Genomic DNA, 14,250 nt, shown 5'->3' with positions numbered 1-14,250 from the left:
TCCTGGTCAAGTTGGAACAGGTCTTGCGGCCTGACCCGGATTTTTCGGGCTTCGCTCCAAATTGTTGACTTGCCACGTGTCAGTCTCTCAAGCGATTCACGTGGCAGGCGAAACTATTAGCGCATAGGGGTATTTTGGTAATTTTAGGTGGTGCCACATCACACTTTTATTTATTCGAATAATGTGAAATACATAAGAGTTTCTAAGATTTATGGGCATAACGTTATATTATTTATTGTTATCTTTACAAGCAATATAAGAAGTTAGAGCAGTGTGTGTGAGTTAAAAGTAATATTGAAGCTAACCTAAGATGGCAAGCACTAGTGTGTGTGAATTAAGAAAGTGTTTGAGATGGGATTCGGTTAGATTGAGATTAAATACCAGAAAGTGTTAGCTCCCTTCTCCTCTCTGGATGTACTTAATCGTCATCAGGTAGCCTGTTTACTGGTATTTGATCCAATCTCACATGTTTTCGGTTCTTACTTCAACAACGTACATTTTGGAAATTGCAAGTGAACCATATGAGCCATAGAATTGCCTTCTTTCTTTTTAAATTACTACCATTTTAATCTTTGTATCTAACATATAAAAAATATTGTCTGTCTGTAACCAACATGTAACGTACATGTTCAAAAATCAAATGTTTCAACATGGAATACAACTTGTTCAAAAGCACTCAATAAAAAAAGAAAAAGAAGAAAAAGAAAATGTGCCTATCAACACATATACACAAACATTGAGTCTGTAAAATAAATGTCTATTTGCAAAAGTTACTGGGAAATCCACATCAAAACATCAATATATAAAAACCCAAAAATGAATTATCGAGAAATCGAGATCGATAGTTGTGTCAAATATTTATCGATTGCTCTTGCAATTAATTCCCCCCTCTATTATTAATGATACCTTGGGATGTTGGTGCTGCGATACCTAACATATCACTATTGCCTTGTCTTAACCTTAGGGCTTGACACTAATACAAAGTTGGCACAAGATGTTTTGGTTGAGTGGCTTGTGTAGAGTTTTGTCCTTCTACCTCCGCAACTATATGTGAACTTCAACATAACATCCCCATCTAGGACATTATGCTTTTGTCTATCGACAACTGTCTGTCTTCGTGCACGACATTGGTGTAAAAATATTTATGATTCTATACAAGAGTGTGATGGGATCTAATGCATGTCCTGGAGTAATTGTGACTGATAGAGAATTAGCATTGATGAATGTAATATATAAAGTCTTTCCAAGTACCACAACCTTATTATGTAGATGGCATATATCTAAAAATATACTTGCTAAGTGTAAGAAATTCTTTGATAGAAAGGAGACATGGGAGAAGTTCATGTTACAATGGAATCTTCTTGTTTTTGCCTCTACTGAGATTGAGTATTAAAGTCTACTTTCTCACTTAATGGTTGAGTATCATGCATATGAAGGAGCACTTGATTATGTGAGAAATACATGGCTGAATGATTACAAAGAAAAATTTATTGCAGCGTGGACAAATAAAGTATTACATTTTGGCAATGTTACTACTAACAGGTATTCTTTAGTAAACTCAAATGTTGTTGTTATTATTTTTATTATAATAACTCTAATTAATCTCTTATTAATCTAATACTATTTATGTTTTTATTGAAAGGGCTGAGAGCGCACATGCGAAGCTGAAGAGATATCTGGGATCATCACAAGGTGACTTTGAATCATCATGGAAAATTATAAATTCTCTTATTGAGTTACAACATACTGAGATAAAGGGGTCTTTTGAGAAGAGTTTAATATTGGTACAACACAATTTCAGATCAGAAATTTTTAGAGAATTGAGAGGTATTATATCAAGAAATGCAATGAATATGGTATTAAAGCAAACAGAGATGGCACAAAAAATTGGAGTGGATAAAGTTGCATGTAGATGTGTGATAAGAAGCACACATGGTTTACCTTGTGCACATGAAATTGCAGAATTAATGATGGAGGGAAGACCAATTCCTTTATCATTTGTGCACCCTTATTGGACAAAATTAGATTTAGTGAGTACTGTTGATGTGTCCTCAGTGTTAACAATTGATCCAGAGTTGGAAAGTCTTTATAATATATTTCAATCAGAACCAGAAGGAGGTAAAATCGTATTAAAACAGAAGTTGAGAGAATTAATAGATCCAGCTATGACTTCATTGATCCCACCAAGTGTGAAAGTTTGGACAAAAGGTAAGCCATCATTAAAAAATAAAATTCAAGTTGATACATCCACTCGATGTGATCCATCATATTTTGAAATAGTACAGTCTATTCATGATAGCATATCTCCAACAATACAAAGCTCAGTTAAGACACTGAATGAAGGTAAACTTTATCGTACCAGTGTTAAACAGAGATTGCTAGGCTATGATGCTTTATTCCCATAAAAAATATGTCATTTTATACATAATATTGTTAATGTGAAGTCGGATGGACATTGTGGATTTCGTGCTATTGCTGCGTTACTTGGAATGAGTGAGCACAACTGGAGGGATATTCGTATGAATCTGATTGGAGAGTTGCATACCTTTCGTGATGAATATATAGAGTTATATGGATCTGCTATGCGTGTAGATGAGTTAATGCACGCACTTTCTTGCTTTGAGTGTGTTGCACCTCCTCAACATTGGATGACTTTACCTGACATGGGTCATTTGATTGCTTCAAAATATAATGTCGTGTTGGTTCATTTATCTCGAATGCAGTGTCTTACTTACCTTCCATTGAGATCAGCTGCACCTTCAGTTATACAACATAGAATTATTACTATTGGATTTGTGGATGATTGTCATTTTGTACAGGTATTATTATTTAATAATTTATTTATATGTTTCTATAATTATGTTAATATAAATTTGTTACTAATAATATGGTATTATATTTTTTCAGGTATTTCTTAAATCAGGTTCACCAATTCCTTCTGTTGTACGCAATTGGCATAAATATCGATATGATATTGCACGTGAATAGGAAACACCATATATAACTCGAATTCAAGTATTTATGTCTCTTATTAACAAAAATGTTATTACAAAAGATGTTTTTGATTTAACTGATGAATAATGAATTAACAATGATCAATATGTATGCTTTACATTATATATTTTTGATTTACCTATGAATGACGAATATGTATGTTTTATATTATATGTTTGTAATATTTCTTTATGTTGTTAAAAGTGTGAAAATTGTACAAAGTTATATTTTTTTCTTTTATTAATTTATTATGTTAATTTTTGTGTAAATGGTATTAAAATTACATAAATCATAATAAAATTTACTAATAAATATTAAAATAAAATATTATCACAAGTTATACATAATTCAAAATTATAGTTTACGAATTACAACTATAAATAACAACTATAAGCAACTCGATGTTATAAATAAACTATAAACAAGCTATAGTACGAAGTAAACTATCTGTGCGGAGATGTACGAGACGTGGACGCTTCAATATTATCAGAAGGATGCCGAGAGCCTAGAATGCGATTCACCTCAAGACATGTCTCTCTCCATACATCAGCAGATACAGGCTCACTACTTGAAATCGTCTGCTGGATAGCATATAATGCTAGTCGATTACGCTGAAATAAAAATAAAAATAATTATATTAATTTTTTTAATTTAAATAAATTAAATTCAATAATAACTTAAATATAATTTAAAAACTTACTGATTCAGCAAGCAAGGGCATATCTTCTGCACCTCTATCAAAACTGGATCGATGTACAGGATTTTGTATAATCGGATGTGTAATAGTTCCATACCATGTTAAATATTTAGGTGTAAAATGCCATGGAAATTTAGAATATTTACCACGTTTACGTGGTGGTAATAAATGCATATCTCATCGATTCCACATATCATCAACAAATGTATAAATTACCTGATATAAAGCCGTAGCCGGACCCCGCTTAGCTTTCACAGGTGATAATGGGGGTGGAGGAATAGTTTGTACATACCCAAATTGTCGCAAAACTCTCTCAGGATGATATGGTTCTATAATATTTCCACATTTTAGACAACCTGAGAAAAATGTAATTTCTGGAAATTGATGGTGTGCCTGAACCCTCCGATACGGCTTCCAAATCAACTGTAAATATTATTTAGTTTAAAATTTAATTTTATAATATATTAATTAACTTACAAATCATATATATGATAAATACCTCGTCCGGTAATAAATCATCAAGTTGCTCCCTAATAGATTGTAAAGAATCAGTATCGCGAACAGGTATCCAACGGAGAGCTCGTGGCTTATCTTCACTATATAACAAGTTACATCTAATTCTAGTAAAAGGGAAATGCTCGTACACCCATGCTTGTAAATTTAATATGAATAATTATGTTAAATATATATAAATATATGATATAAAATTATGAAATTAAAATAATTACCTCAAGTAAGGTAAGATATCCAGCAATACTCTTCACCTCTCGTCTAGTAGCAATGCCGAGCTGTCGATATAAATATGCAAGACACCCAGCTCCCCATGCATAATTACTGATCATACTTAAATTTTCTAATAATGTCAAATATGCTACTGAAACTAATGTCCTACTCTTGTCCACAAATAAAGTACAACCTAATAAAAATAACAGATATGCTCTACTAATATGTTCAATCTCTTCATTAGAAACCTCATTTGGTAGATGCATAAATGTTTTTTTTAACCAATCTAATTTTACAAATGCTCCTCGATTCTCTCTAATTTGTTTGATGCTACATCTAATGAAACCCCAAGTAACCTACATAATAAATCACTAGCTTCACTAGGTGTCAGATGATGAGGCACAGATACAGATCTTCCTGTTACTGGAATCTTCAAAATAGCAGCAACATCATATAATGTTATACTTAACTCTCCAAATGGCAAATGAAATATATTAGTCTCAGGTTGCCATCTCTCTGTAAATGCTGAAACTAGAGCATGATTTATATTTCGATAAGTACATTCTAGCAAGGGTGATAAGCTAGAGCTCATAACAGTATCACGAACACAAGGCTGATTATTCAATGGCCATTCAGGAATTTTGAGGCCATGATTTCTACATTTTAATATGCCTCTTTCCTGTTAAAAAATTCAAATACTTAATTATTTAAATTATAAAAAATTACAATAGCTAATTATTTAAATTATAAAGATAAATACTAAAAAAACTAATATTACTTACCTCTCCTGTCCATATTGCAAATGCAACATGATTTTTAAAACTTTTTAGAATAGATGTATCAGTAGGTCCGCCAGGTAGTGGTTCAGAAATATCATCTTCGTGGTGAGACTCGTGATGAGAGTAAGATGGTTGAGCAGTTGCTTCCCCTTCATTAGGGTTGGGATGCTCCTCAACTGGTATCACATAATCTGTCACTGGCTCTTCTACTAGCTCTTCTACTCGTTCTAAAATAGGCGGTTCATTAGAACTCTCAATCTTCTTTCTTCTTCTAGTTGATGTAGTAGGACGCTCTCGAGAAGAAGAAGGCTGTCGAGATGAGGAAGCATCACCTCTTCTACCACGTACCATATCTATAAAATAACACAAAAATAAACAATAGCAATTAACTACAAAATAACAGACAAATATATCACGTATCATATCATAAAAATAATACAAAATATTAAACAAAAAATTACGATAAAAAAATTATTAAACATCTGAAAAATTTAAGTTTCCCAAACTCCGTAAATGTTGGTGTTGAGTTCGGGAAAGTTAGTGTTTCCTGAACTCTGGAGTTCGGGAAAGCGGGTGTTTCCCCAACTCCAGAATTCGGGAAACACCAACGTTCCCGAACTCTGGAGTTCGGGAAAATCAATTTTTCCCGAAACGTAGAGTTCGGGACATGTATAATATAAGTTAATATGATAATTATTAAAATATAAAATATGTTAGTTGGGAAAATGGATTTAAAAAATTAATTAAAAAATATATATATTTACTTGTATTAAAAATTAAATTATTCAACTCCAGTACCTAAATAAAAAATTAATTAGCATATATTAGCACTATTTAATTAAAAAATTAAGTTTTAATAAAAAATTAAGTATACAAAAATATTAATTAGCACTATTTAATTAAAAATATTAATTAGCATATATTAGCACTATTTAATTAAAAAATTATCCCTATTTAATTAAAAAATTATCACTATTTAATTATCACTATTTAATTAAAAAATTTAGTTTTTTCAAATATTTGTATAAAAAATAAAATAAAAATTAAGTATAAAAAAATATTAATTAGGACAATTTAATTAAAAAATTAAGTTTTTTTAAATATTTTTATAAAAAATAATATATAAAATAAAAAAAGAAAAAATTAAAAAAATGAAAGTTGGGCCGCTCCCGAAACCCAGGTTTCGGGAGCGGCCCAACCCTCCGAAACCTAGGTTTCGGAGGCGGGTAGCCGCCTCCGAAAGCTAGGGTTCGGAGGCGACTGCCCCCCTTCGAAAGCCAGCCCATCCCTCGCCTCCGAACAGCTCATCGAACTCAAAAAAATTGCAGTTGTTCACATTAGATTCAACACAAAATCACGGATACAACTCAAACAATAAAAAATGTAAGTAAAACTTACCTCAAGAGCGCACAACAAAGAGACGCGGCTCTGTAGAGAAGGCAACGACTGGAGTGCGGTGTAGGTAACTGTCAAAGGCAATTGGAGATTGAGAACGGCGGTGAGTCGCGGTGGAGAGGTGTATGGGTATAGGAGGGTAAATTTGGAATATAGTTGGTTGTAAGGAGTAATAAGTATGGCTGTGAATAGTAATTATTAAATTTATTTTAATTATAACTGTGAAAAGTAAAACATTCACTGCAAATAGAATTTCCCTATTGTTTATCTAAGTGGCACACGCCTTGAAAATTCTATCAAAGTGGCAGACACACCTTGAAAAAGGGAAAAATGTAGTCTTGTGTTGTGTGAACACAGACATAATTTTGAACGTGTTTGATATGTAATTTTACTAAAAAAATTAAAAAGAGAAAAATCACACTCCACACAAGCCTGTCAAACACTTCTGGACACAATATAATTTCTAATGATATTTAAAATTTAATGAACAATTTATATTTTTATATAAATTGATCTTAAGATGTAAGCATCCTAATAAGAGTTTCACACCTTTATTAATTCACTAATTAATTATTTTTAAAAAAAGGGAAAATATTTTTAGACTTATGATGGGCGGTTGAATTTGACTGCTACTGCCTATTGGTAGGGCTTTTTCTATCACGTGATTCAGGAGTGGCACTATTTGGTCCAAAAGGTGAAATCGTTTATCCCGAACGCCTCTCACACCCGGCCCAATAGAACGTGAGAGGAGGTTAATCATGATGACCCAGTCAAACGTAGTAGCTAGACCCGAGCTCACCGCGCACAAGGAGCTCCCTTACTTTAGAGAGAGATACCCCCACACTGCCGTTTGCGAGACTCGATATTTGATCTTGGTTTAAGATTCACCATGAAAGACACTTTGTGCCCCTTTCTTGACTAACTGGGCTGCCCATGTGGGCAAGGAGTGGCACTATTTGACCTTTGAGTTTGGATGGTTCTAGAAGAAGCAAAACCAACACCTTAATTAAAAGCACCCACCATCAGTTCAGTTCAGTATGCTAGTTATATCAAATTTTAATTTTCAGCCTGCATATATACTTTTTAATTAATTAGGTATCAAATAAAATTGAATTTTTAATTCTAATTAATTAATTAATTAAATTAGTAATTATGACAATAGTTATCCCTAAAAATCCCTAGGGAACAAACTAGGGATTTTGTTATATATATTATATAAGTTGGGGTTAGGTGAGAGAATACAACAGCAATGCTATGTTGTCTACGCCCGTGCCCCCCTCACTGCCGGGCAAATGCTATGTTGCCCGGCAGTGGGCAACATAGCATTGCCGATGAACACAAACCATATGATTACTGATATCTACCAAAACAAACAATATGTCTAAAGAAAAAAAGCCAATAAAACAGACAAACAGAACATGCAAAGACTTGTGCTTTCTCCTGGATTCACACTGCAAACCTCGACCAAGTTCATATTATCAACAATGGATCATCATCTCACATTTAAAACAGTTATTTCATTTCATATTATCAACAATGGATCATCATTTACGTAAGCGATCAGTTTACAACAGGGTGGGTCTGCAGATCATCATCAATATTACACTTACACACCCAGGATGAAGAATATGAATCCAAAAACGAAAAATCTACAAGACACAAAAAATTGTTGAAATGATATAGGCAAACCTGCAAGAAGAATCAATATATATATATATATATATATATGGACTATGGAGAGCAACAATAGCAAACGACCCATCCATGATGATACTCGGTCTTAACTTTCATCATCTTCGTCTTCATCTTCTTCTTCGTAGTCCTCGCGGCGGCTTTCTGCTGCAGGTCTCTCCTTCTCTTTAATGTAACCGTACTTTCTGAGAATCCACAAGTTCATCCGAACGAGATTTCCAATGAAGACAACGCCCATGAGCGTCAGCCATGTCAAGACCGATATCTCTAGCACCTCGCGCAGCGTGCCCTGGACGTTACTCTCCTTGGGGCACAGATGTCGCAGCGAGAGGAAGAAGGTGATCACCTGCGCAGTGATGGCAATCCACATTATCACCATCTGAAACCACATCCATCGCCGCTTCTTAATAGGTAGGCCGCTCACAAGCAGCAGAATTATGCTCAGAGAGGCCAGGAAGGCAACGGTGTTGAATATCATGAATTGGCCGTAAAAGAACGGCTCCTTGTAGGCCATTACTGATGTTCCAACCGTGTGAGGCTGCTCCCCATCGGAATCGTCCTGCCACACTCCCCCCGGTGGGGTTAGCCCGGCTTGGAAGGCCACGGTTGCGATCAGAGAAGCCACCACCATCAACACGCCTCGCTTCCTGCCAAGCCAACCCCCCTGCCTATGCTTATGCTTCTGCTCCACGGCAGCAGGTCTCTGTTCGGAGGACAGGCGTCGTTTTGTGGACTGAGGAGGTATCGATGGATCCAATTCGAATTCGTAGGTGATTACATGTAGGTCCTTCACGCCTAAACCTCCAGCTCGTCGAAGAGAACCTTCAATTTCCAAGTCTCTCAGGTCTCGGGGACTCCGTGTTAGGATGTCTAAAGCTGTTGATCCGTTTCTGTTCAAGGTGTTTACCTCCACTGCACCGGTAGTAAGCAGAAGTTTTACTATCTGCACAAGGTATAACCAATCTTCTTAAAAGCTGAAAAATGGAGGACAGAGCAAAACAAAGTTCTACCATATATAATCAGATTGCACAGATACAATACAGAGATTCTCAACAAAATGCCCTTTGTTTAAACACAATTCCGATAGGGCTAATGCTTGTCTTATCGTTTGAAGTGAAACTGATTAGCATGAGAAATCATTAACCCTTTTGCCTTTCAATCTAGGTGGGCAACCAACTAGGCCGCTCACAGCGAAGGCTCCAACCATTTTGGCCTTTTCTTGCTTCCCCTCTACCAAGATATCATCTCCATTTCTATCTGAACTACACTCCATTCCTCTATATAACCTGAAATGCCTACTTCAAACTTACAGACGCCACCCATTAGATGTTCAATTAGAGCCACTGTTAAGGCCTAAACCTAGAAGGATTTACCCACCCACATTGTAACACCAATAAATAAAATTTTAGGACAAATCCCCATTCATCCTCTTCCCATTTCTAGCCCAATCAAACAAACAAATAAACACCCAATTCTGTTTCTTTCCTCTTCTTTCCCACCACCAACCCACCCATGATCCATGAACAAACAAACATAGCCTTTGGGTTGACATATTAATGAATCATAGTCTGAGCAGAAAGAAAGAAAGAAAGAAAGAAAAAGAAGAAGAAGAAATATCTGAATAACCTCCAGTTGCTTCTTGGCCACAGCAATATGCAAGATTGTATTGCCATCGCAATCTTTCCAATTTAACAATTCCCCATAATCCTTTTTGTCCATCAACTCCTCCACCAACACCTTCAAGCCCTCCACCCTGTTATTCCTCACGCAGAGATGCAACCCGGTCTCGCCGCGGTCGGTCAACACCCGGGTCCACTCGGGCCTGACTCCGACCAACTCAGCCAGCACCGCCGCCCTCCCCTTGATCGCCGCCGCGTGCAGCACCGTCCACCCCGCCGAGTTCCGCACCAGACCCACCTCCGGATCCGCCGGAACCAACTCTTTCACGATCTCCAGGTGACCCTTGGCGGCCGCCAGGTGGAGGGGCGAGCAGCCCTCCGAGTCCAACTCGGAGGCCAACTCGGGCTTCCGAGTCAGGACCTCCCTGACGAAGGCGAGGTGGCCGAGCATGGCGGCGACGTGGAGGGGCGTTTGGGCGACGCAGGAGACAATGGTTTTGTCCAGAATAAGCGGGTCTTCTTCGAGCAGCTCGAGCAGAGACTCTACGCTTCCGTTTATGGCTGCTTCCCAGAGCTTCGCCTCCATTAAGACTATTTAAATTCTGAGTCTCTCTCTCTCTCTCTCTCTCTACGTGTTGGAGCCTGGATTCATCTTGAGTACATCTCTGAAAATGAAAGAGAAAAATAGATAAGAATGAGCCGCCGGAGGAGCAGTCATTGCGGTGGTGGTGGTGGTGGTTAGGTCAAATGACTTGGGGGTGAAGTTGGCACAGTGGGACCGATGAAGAAGGTCGACTTTTCCCTGCACACTTGACTGACATTGTTGTACATCTTATCTTAATGTGTGGTCTCTGTAAATTGTAATGGATACTTGGATGCGGGTCCTTCTACGAGTCCAGACAAATTAACAGAGAATGTTATTAATAGGAATAAAAAAAAATTAAAATATCCCCATCTATTTTATAAATTTACAAATTGAGTCATTCTATTATCCCTCCTTTTTCTTTCCATGACTGTGATCTGACCGTCGATTGTTTAGCGTCGCTCCATTCACCTCATCACCCAGCTATCATTGTCTTGTTGCCATCGTCACACCTTATCGACCATCGTTGTATTTTTCAACAATCAACAAGACAAGGCACGATAAAGGCAACAACACTCGATAGTTGGCGGTCGACGATATCGATCGATCATGAGAACGGAGAGAGTCAAAAACAATGAAATTTTTTGCATATTTATATTTTGAACGAAGACATTTTAATCTTTTTAACTCTATTCGAAAAGTCCCTCAGCCAAAGTAATATGACCCAGTTGGATACTATGCTTCCTTGGCTACCCTCCCTCCCTTGCTTTTATAATTGGTTTAAATTTAATATAGTCAATTGTAAAATTGATTATTTTTATTTTTTTAATAACATTTAGTATATTTACTTTTTAATTAGTAATGTTATTTGTACATTATTTTTTAATACTCACCTAATTAATAGTAGGTCTTCAAAAAATTAATAACACTTCTTTTAAATTATTAATTATTTTCATAACTTATAAACATTTTTTGCTATGTATAAAAAAAAATCTTTCTAATTTTTTCAAAGATACACTTTTTATCATGTAAAAGTTTTTGTAATTTTGGAACACTAAAAACATTTTTAATTTTTAAACTGTTTATAATTTTTGAAAAATAATTGATAATTTGTGAATAAGTATTGTAAATTTTTTTTAAAAAATATTTATAATTTTGTGAGTGCCAAAAGATAGTGTCAGACATTACTAATATTTAATATACTTAAAATATATAAGGTTTTTAAATAGTTTTCTTTAAGAATAAAATTATGTTTAATTCGAACTGCACTTATTTTCTTATAATTTGAGTTATTAAATATTTTAAATATCTCTAATAATACTTTATTAGAACAAAAAGTCCAAACTGAAAATAGCCATCCTCATTCTTTAAATTAATAGTCACCAAGTTTAGAAATAATTACAATATAGTTCAAATATTGATAGCATAACTTGTCCATAGTATAATATAAGAATATTTGTGATATAATATAAATGCATGGATTGTATAACGTAAAAATATTTATACGATAAATTAGTGATATCTGTGATATAAGGTAGAGATAGAGATATTCATAATATAACATAGGGTTATTCTTAGAATAATGTATGAGTATACATGGTATAACATGAGAGTACCCATGATAAAACATTCGAGTATTTGCAATATAATGTAGGGTTATTTATAGTATAACATAGGTGTATTTATAATATAAACATAGAGATATTTGTGCTAAAACTTAGGGATATTTAAGGTATAACGTAAATGTATTCGTCATATAATATAAGGATATTTGTGGTATAATATAAGTGCAGCCATGTTATATATAGGAGTTTTCATAGAATAACATAAAGGTAACTATGGTAAAATGTAAAAGTATCCATGGTATAACATAGGGGTATATTCGTGGTATAAGTTAAAAGTGTTTGTGGTATAATATAAGAGTATTTATAGTATAGTGTAGGGTTATCCATATTGTAGGGAAGTGGGATTTGTGGTATAAAAATAGGGATATATGTAATATAACATTAAGGTTTCTATGTATAAACATAGGTGTATTCTTGGTATAATATAGAAATATCTATCGTAAAAAATAAAGATATCCATGATATAACATAAGAGTTTCCTTGATATAATATAGGGTTATTCATGGTATAATGTAGAAACATTATTGGTATAATATAAGTATATTCATGATATAACACAAATTTATCTGTGGTATAACATAGGTGTATCCATGATATAATGCCAGGTATTCATGGTGTAATATAGAGGTATTTGTGATATAATGTAAAAATATATGTGGTAGAACATAGATATATCCCTAGTATAACATACGAGTATCCCTTACATAATATAAGATTATCTATAATGTAACTTAATGGTATTCGTGATATAAGATATGGATATCCATTGTAAAACTTAAAAATATTCATGGTATAACATAGGTTTATCCATGGTGTCACTGTGCTATAATGTCGGCGTATTTGTGATATAACATAGATTTGTTTATAATATAATATAAAGATTTTCGTAGAATAACATAAATGATATATTATAAGGGTATCTGTGATATAACATAGATATATCAATATTAATCATGGTACAAATTAGGGTATTTGTGATATAACATAGAAGTTTTGTGTACTATATTATAGGTGTATTTACAATATAAACAAAAGTTTTCATTGTATAAAATAGATGTATTTGTAGTTTAGCATAAAGGTATTCATGATATGATGTCTGGGTATCTATAGTATAAAATATATGTATTTGTGGTGTCCATAGTATAACATAAGGACATTTGTAGTACAACATATGATATCTATGTTATAACATAAAGGGTATTCATAGTATAATATAGGGCTATTCATAGCATAATATAGTAATTGACGTGTAAAGTTTTGTTAGCTTAAGAGATGGTGAATTAAGCTTTTTCACCCTTTTAAAAATAAGTGACTTGAAGCAATAAGTAAAAAGTAAATGAAATAATGCAACACACAAAATGTATAGTGGTTCAGCTATGTTTACTCCACTACCTTGTCTCATCAATAATTTTGTCCAACCATACTTACGGGTAGTTTTAAAACAAGTTTACAAATTTTTACAAACAATGGTTTTTTCAAATAGGATCAACTATGACCAATGCCTTTTACATAATCAAGTTTAATCTTTACAAGATTACAATATGAATGTGAATAAAGTGTATAAGAAAAGGTATAAGGTGGTACTGAAACTACATACACTTCTCTTGATTTTTACAAAGAGATGAAAAGAATTGGAAGTTGTAAGCTTTATCTTTTTCTTTTTTTATGTAAACAGTAGAACACTTGTTGAAGAAGTTCTGAACAATCGAGATTCTCGAAATTTAGCATTCCTCTTGTTCTTCAGGCTTTAGCTCATTTATATAGTGTTTTGTCACTTAATACTTCTGTTGAGCTGTCCATCAAAGTGATAGAATGTTCTTTGTATCTTAAGTGCCATTTTTTGTCTCTATAACATCTCAAAATTCAGTTAGAAACATCAAAATCTATATACAATTTGTTTGAGAAACATTTAATGTTTTGAAAATTAAAGACAAATCGCATTTAATGCTTGGTGATGACTATATTTTTCAAATTCTGACAAATGTTATTCGAGTACAAAATGGTGTTTAATCGACTCAGTTTGATCTTTATTCGAGTATATATGTTTTGTAGTAGACTATTATTATGGCTTATTCAAGTACAAATTATCTTTTACTTGATTAAATTTTTAACATAGAAAAAATCAATACATACTTGATTAGAA

At 34.0% G+C, this 14,250-nt stretch overlaps 2 protein-coding genes across 5 annotated transcripts; both read right to left on the bottom strand.

The window, feature by feature from the left end:
- Positions 1 to 3,393: 3,393 nt before the first annotated feature.
- Positions 3,394 to 6,677, bottom strand: LOC127806755 (protein MAIN-LIKE 1-like). 4 transcript variants are annotated; one of them, XR_008024495.1, is made up of 6 exons: positions 6,592 to 6,677; positions 5,197 to 5,546; positions 4,420 to 5,093; positions 4,191 to 4,287; positions 3,695 to 4,114; positions 3,394 to 3,605 (listed from the first exon to the last, which is right to left on the bottom strand). XR_008024495.1 is itself a non-coding variant. In XM_052344250.1 (3 exons), exons 2-3 carry the CDS (start codon positions 5,542 to 5,544, stop codon positions 4,707 to 4,709), a joined length of 735 nt encoding a protein of 244 aa, XP_052200210.1. In that variant the 5' UTR covers positions 5,545 to 5,546; positions 6,592 to 6,677; the 3' UTR covers positions 4,303 to 4,706. The 4 variants fall into 4 exon arrangements, 1 of the variants encoding a protein (XP_052200210.1); XR_008024494.1 differs by having other exon boundaries at positions 4,191 to 4,221; XR_008024496.1 differs by having other exon boundaries at positions 3,908 to 4,114; positions 4,191 to 4,221.
- A 1,408-nt stretch (positions 6,678 to 8,085) lies between these two features.
- LOC127806994 (ankyrin repeat-containing protein BDA1-like) lies at positions 8,086 to 10,722 on the bottom strand. Its single transcript, XM_052344650.1, has 2 exons — positions 9,907 to 10,722; positions 8,086 to 9,223 (listed from the first exon to the last, which is right to left on the bottom strand). The coding sequence occupies exons 1-2, from the start codon at positions 10,483 to 10,485 to the stop codon at positions 8,369 to 8,371; spliced, it is 1,434 nt and encodes a 477-aa protein (XP_052200610.1). The 5' UTR covers positions 10,486 to 10,722; the 3' UTR covers positions 8,086 to 8,368.
- Between the last annotated feature and the right edge of the window lie 3,528 nt (positions 10,723 to 14,250).

Source organism: Diospyros lotus, chromosome 7 (assembly GCF_014633365.1).
Source record: "Diospyros lotus cultivar Yz01 chromosome 7, ASM1463336v1, whole genome shotgun sequence".
NCBI classification, from domain to species: Eukaryota; Viridiplantae; Streptophyta; class Magnoliopsida; order Ericales; family Ebenaceae; genus Diospyros; species Diospyros lotus.
This window is presented reverse-complemented; position numbering and strand designations above follow the sequence as displayed.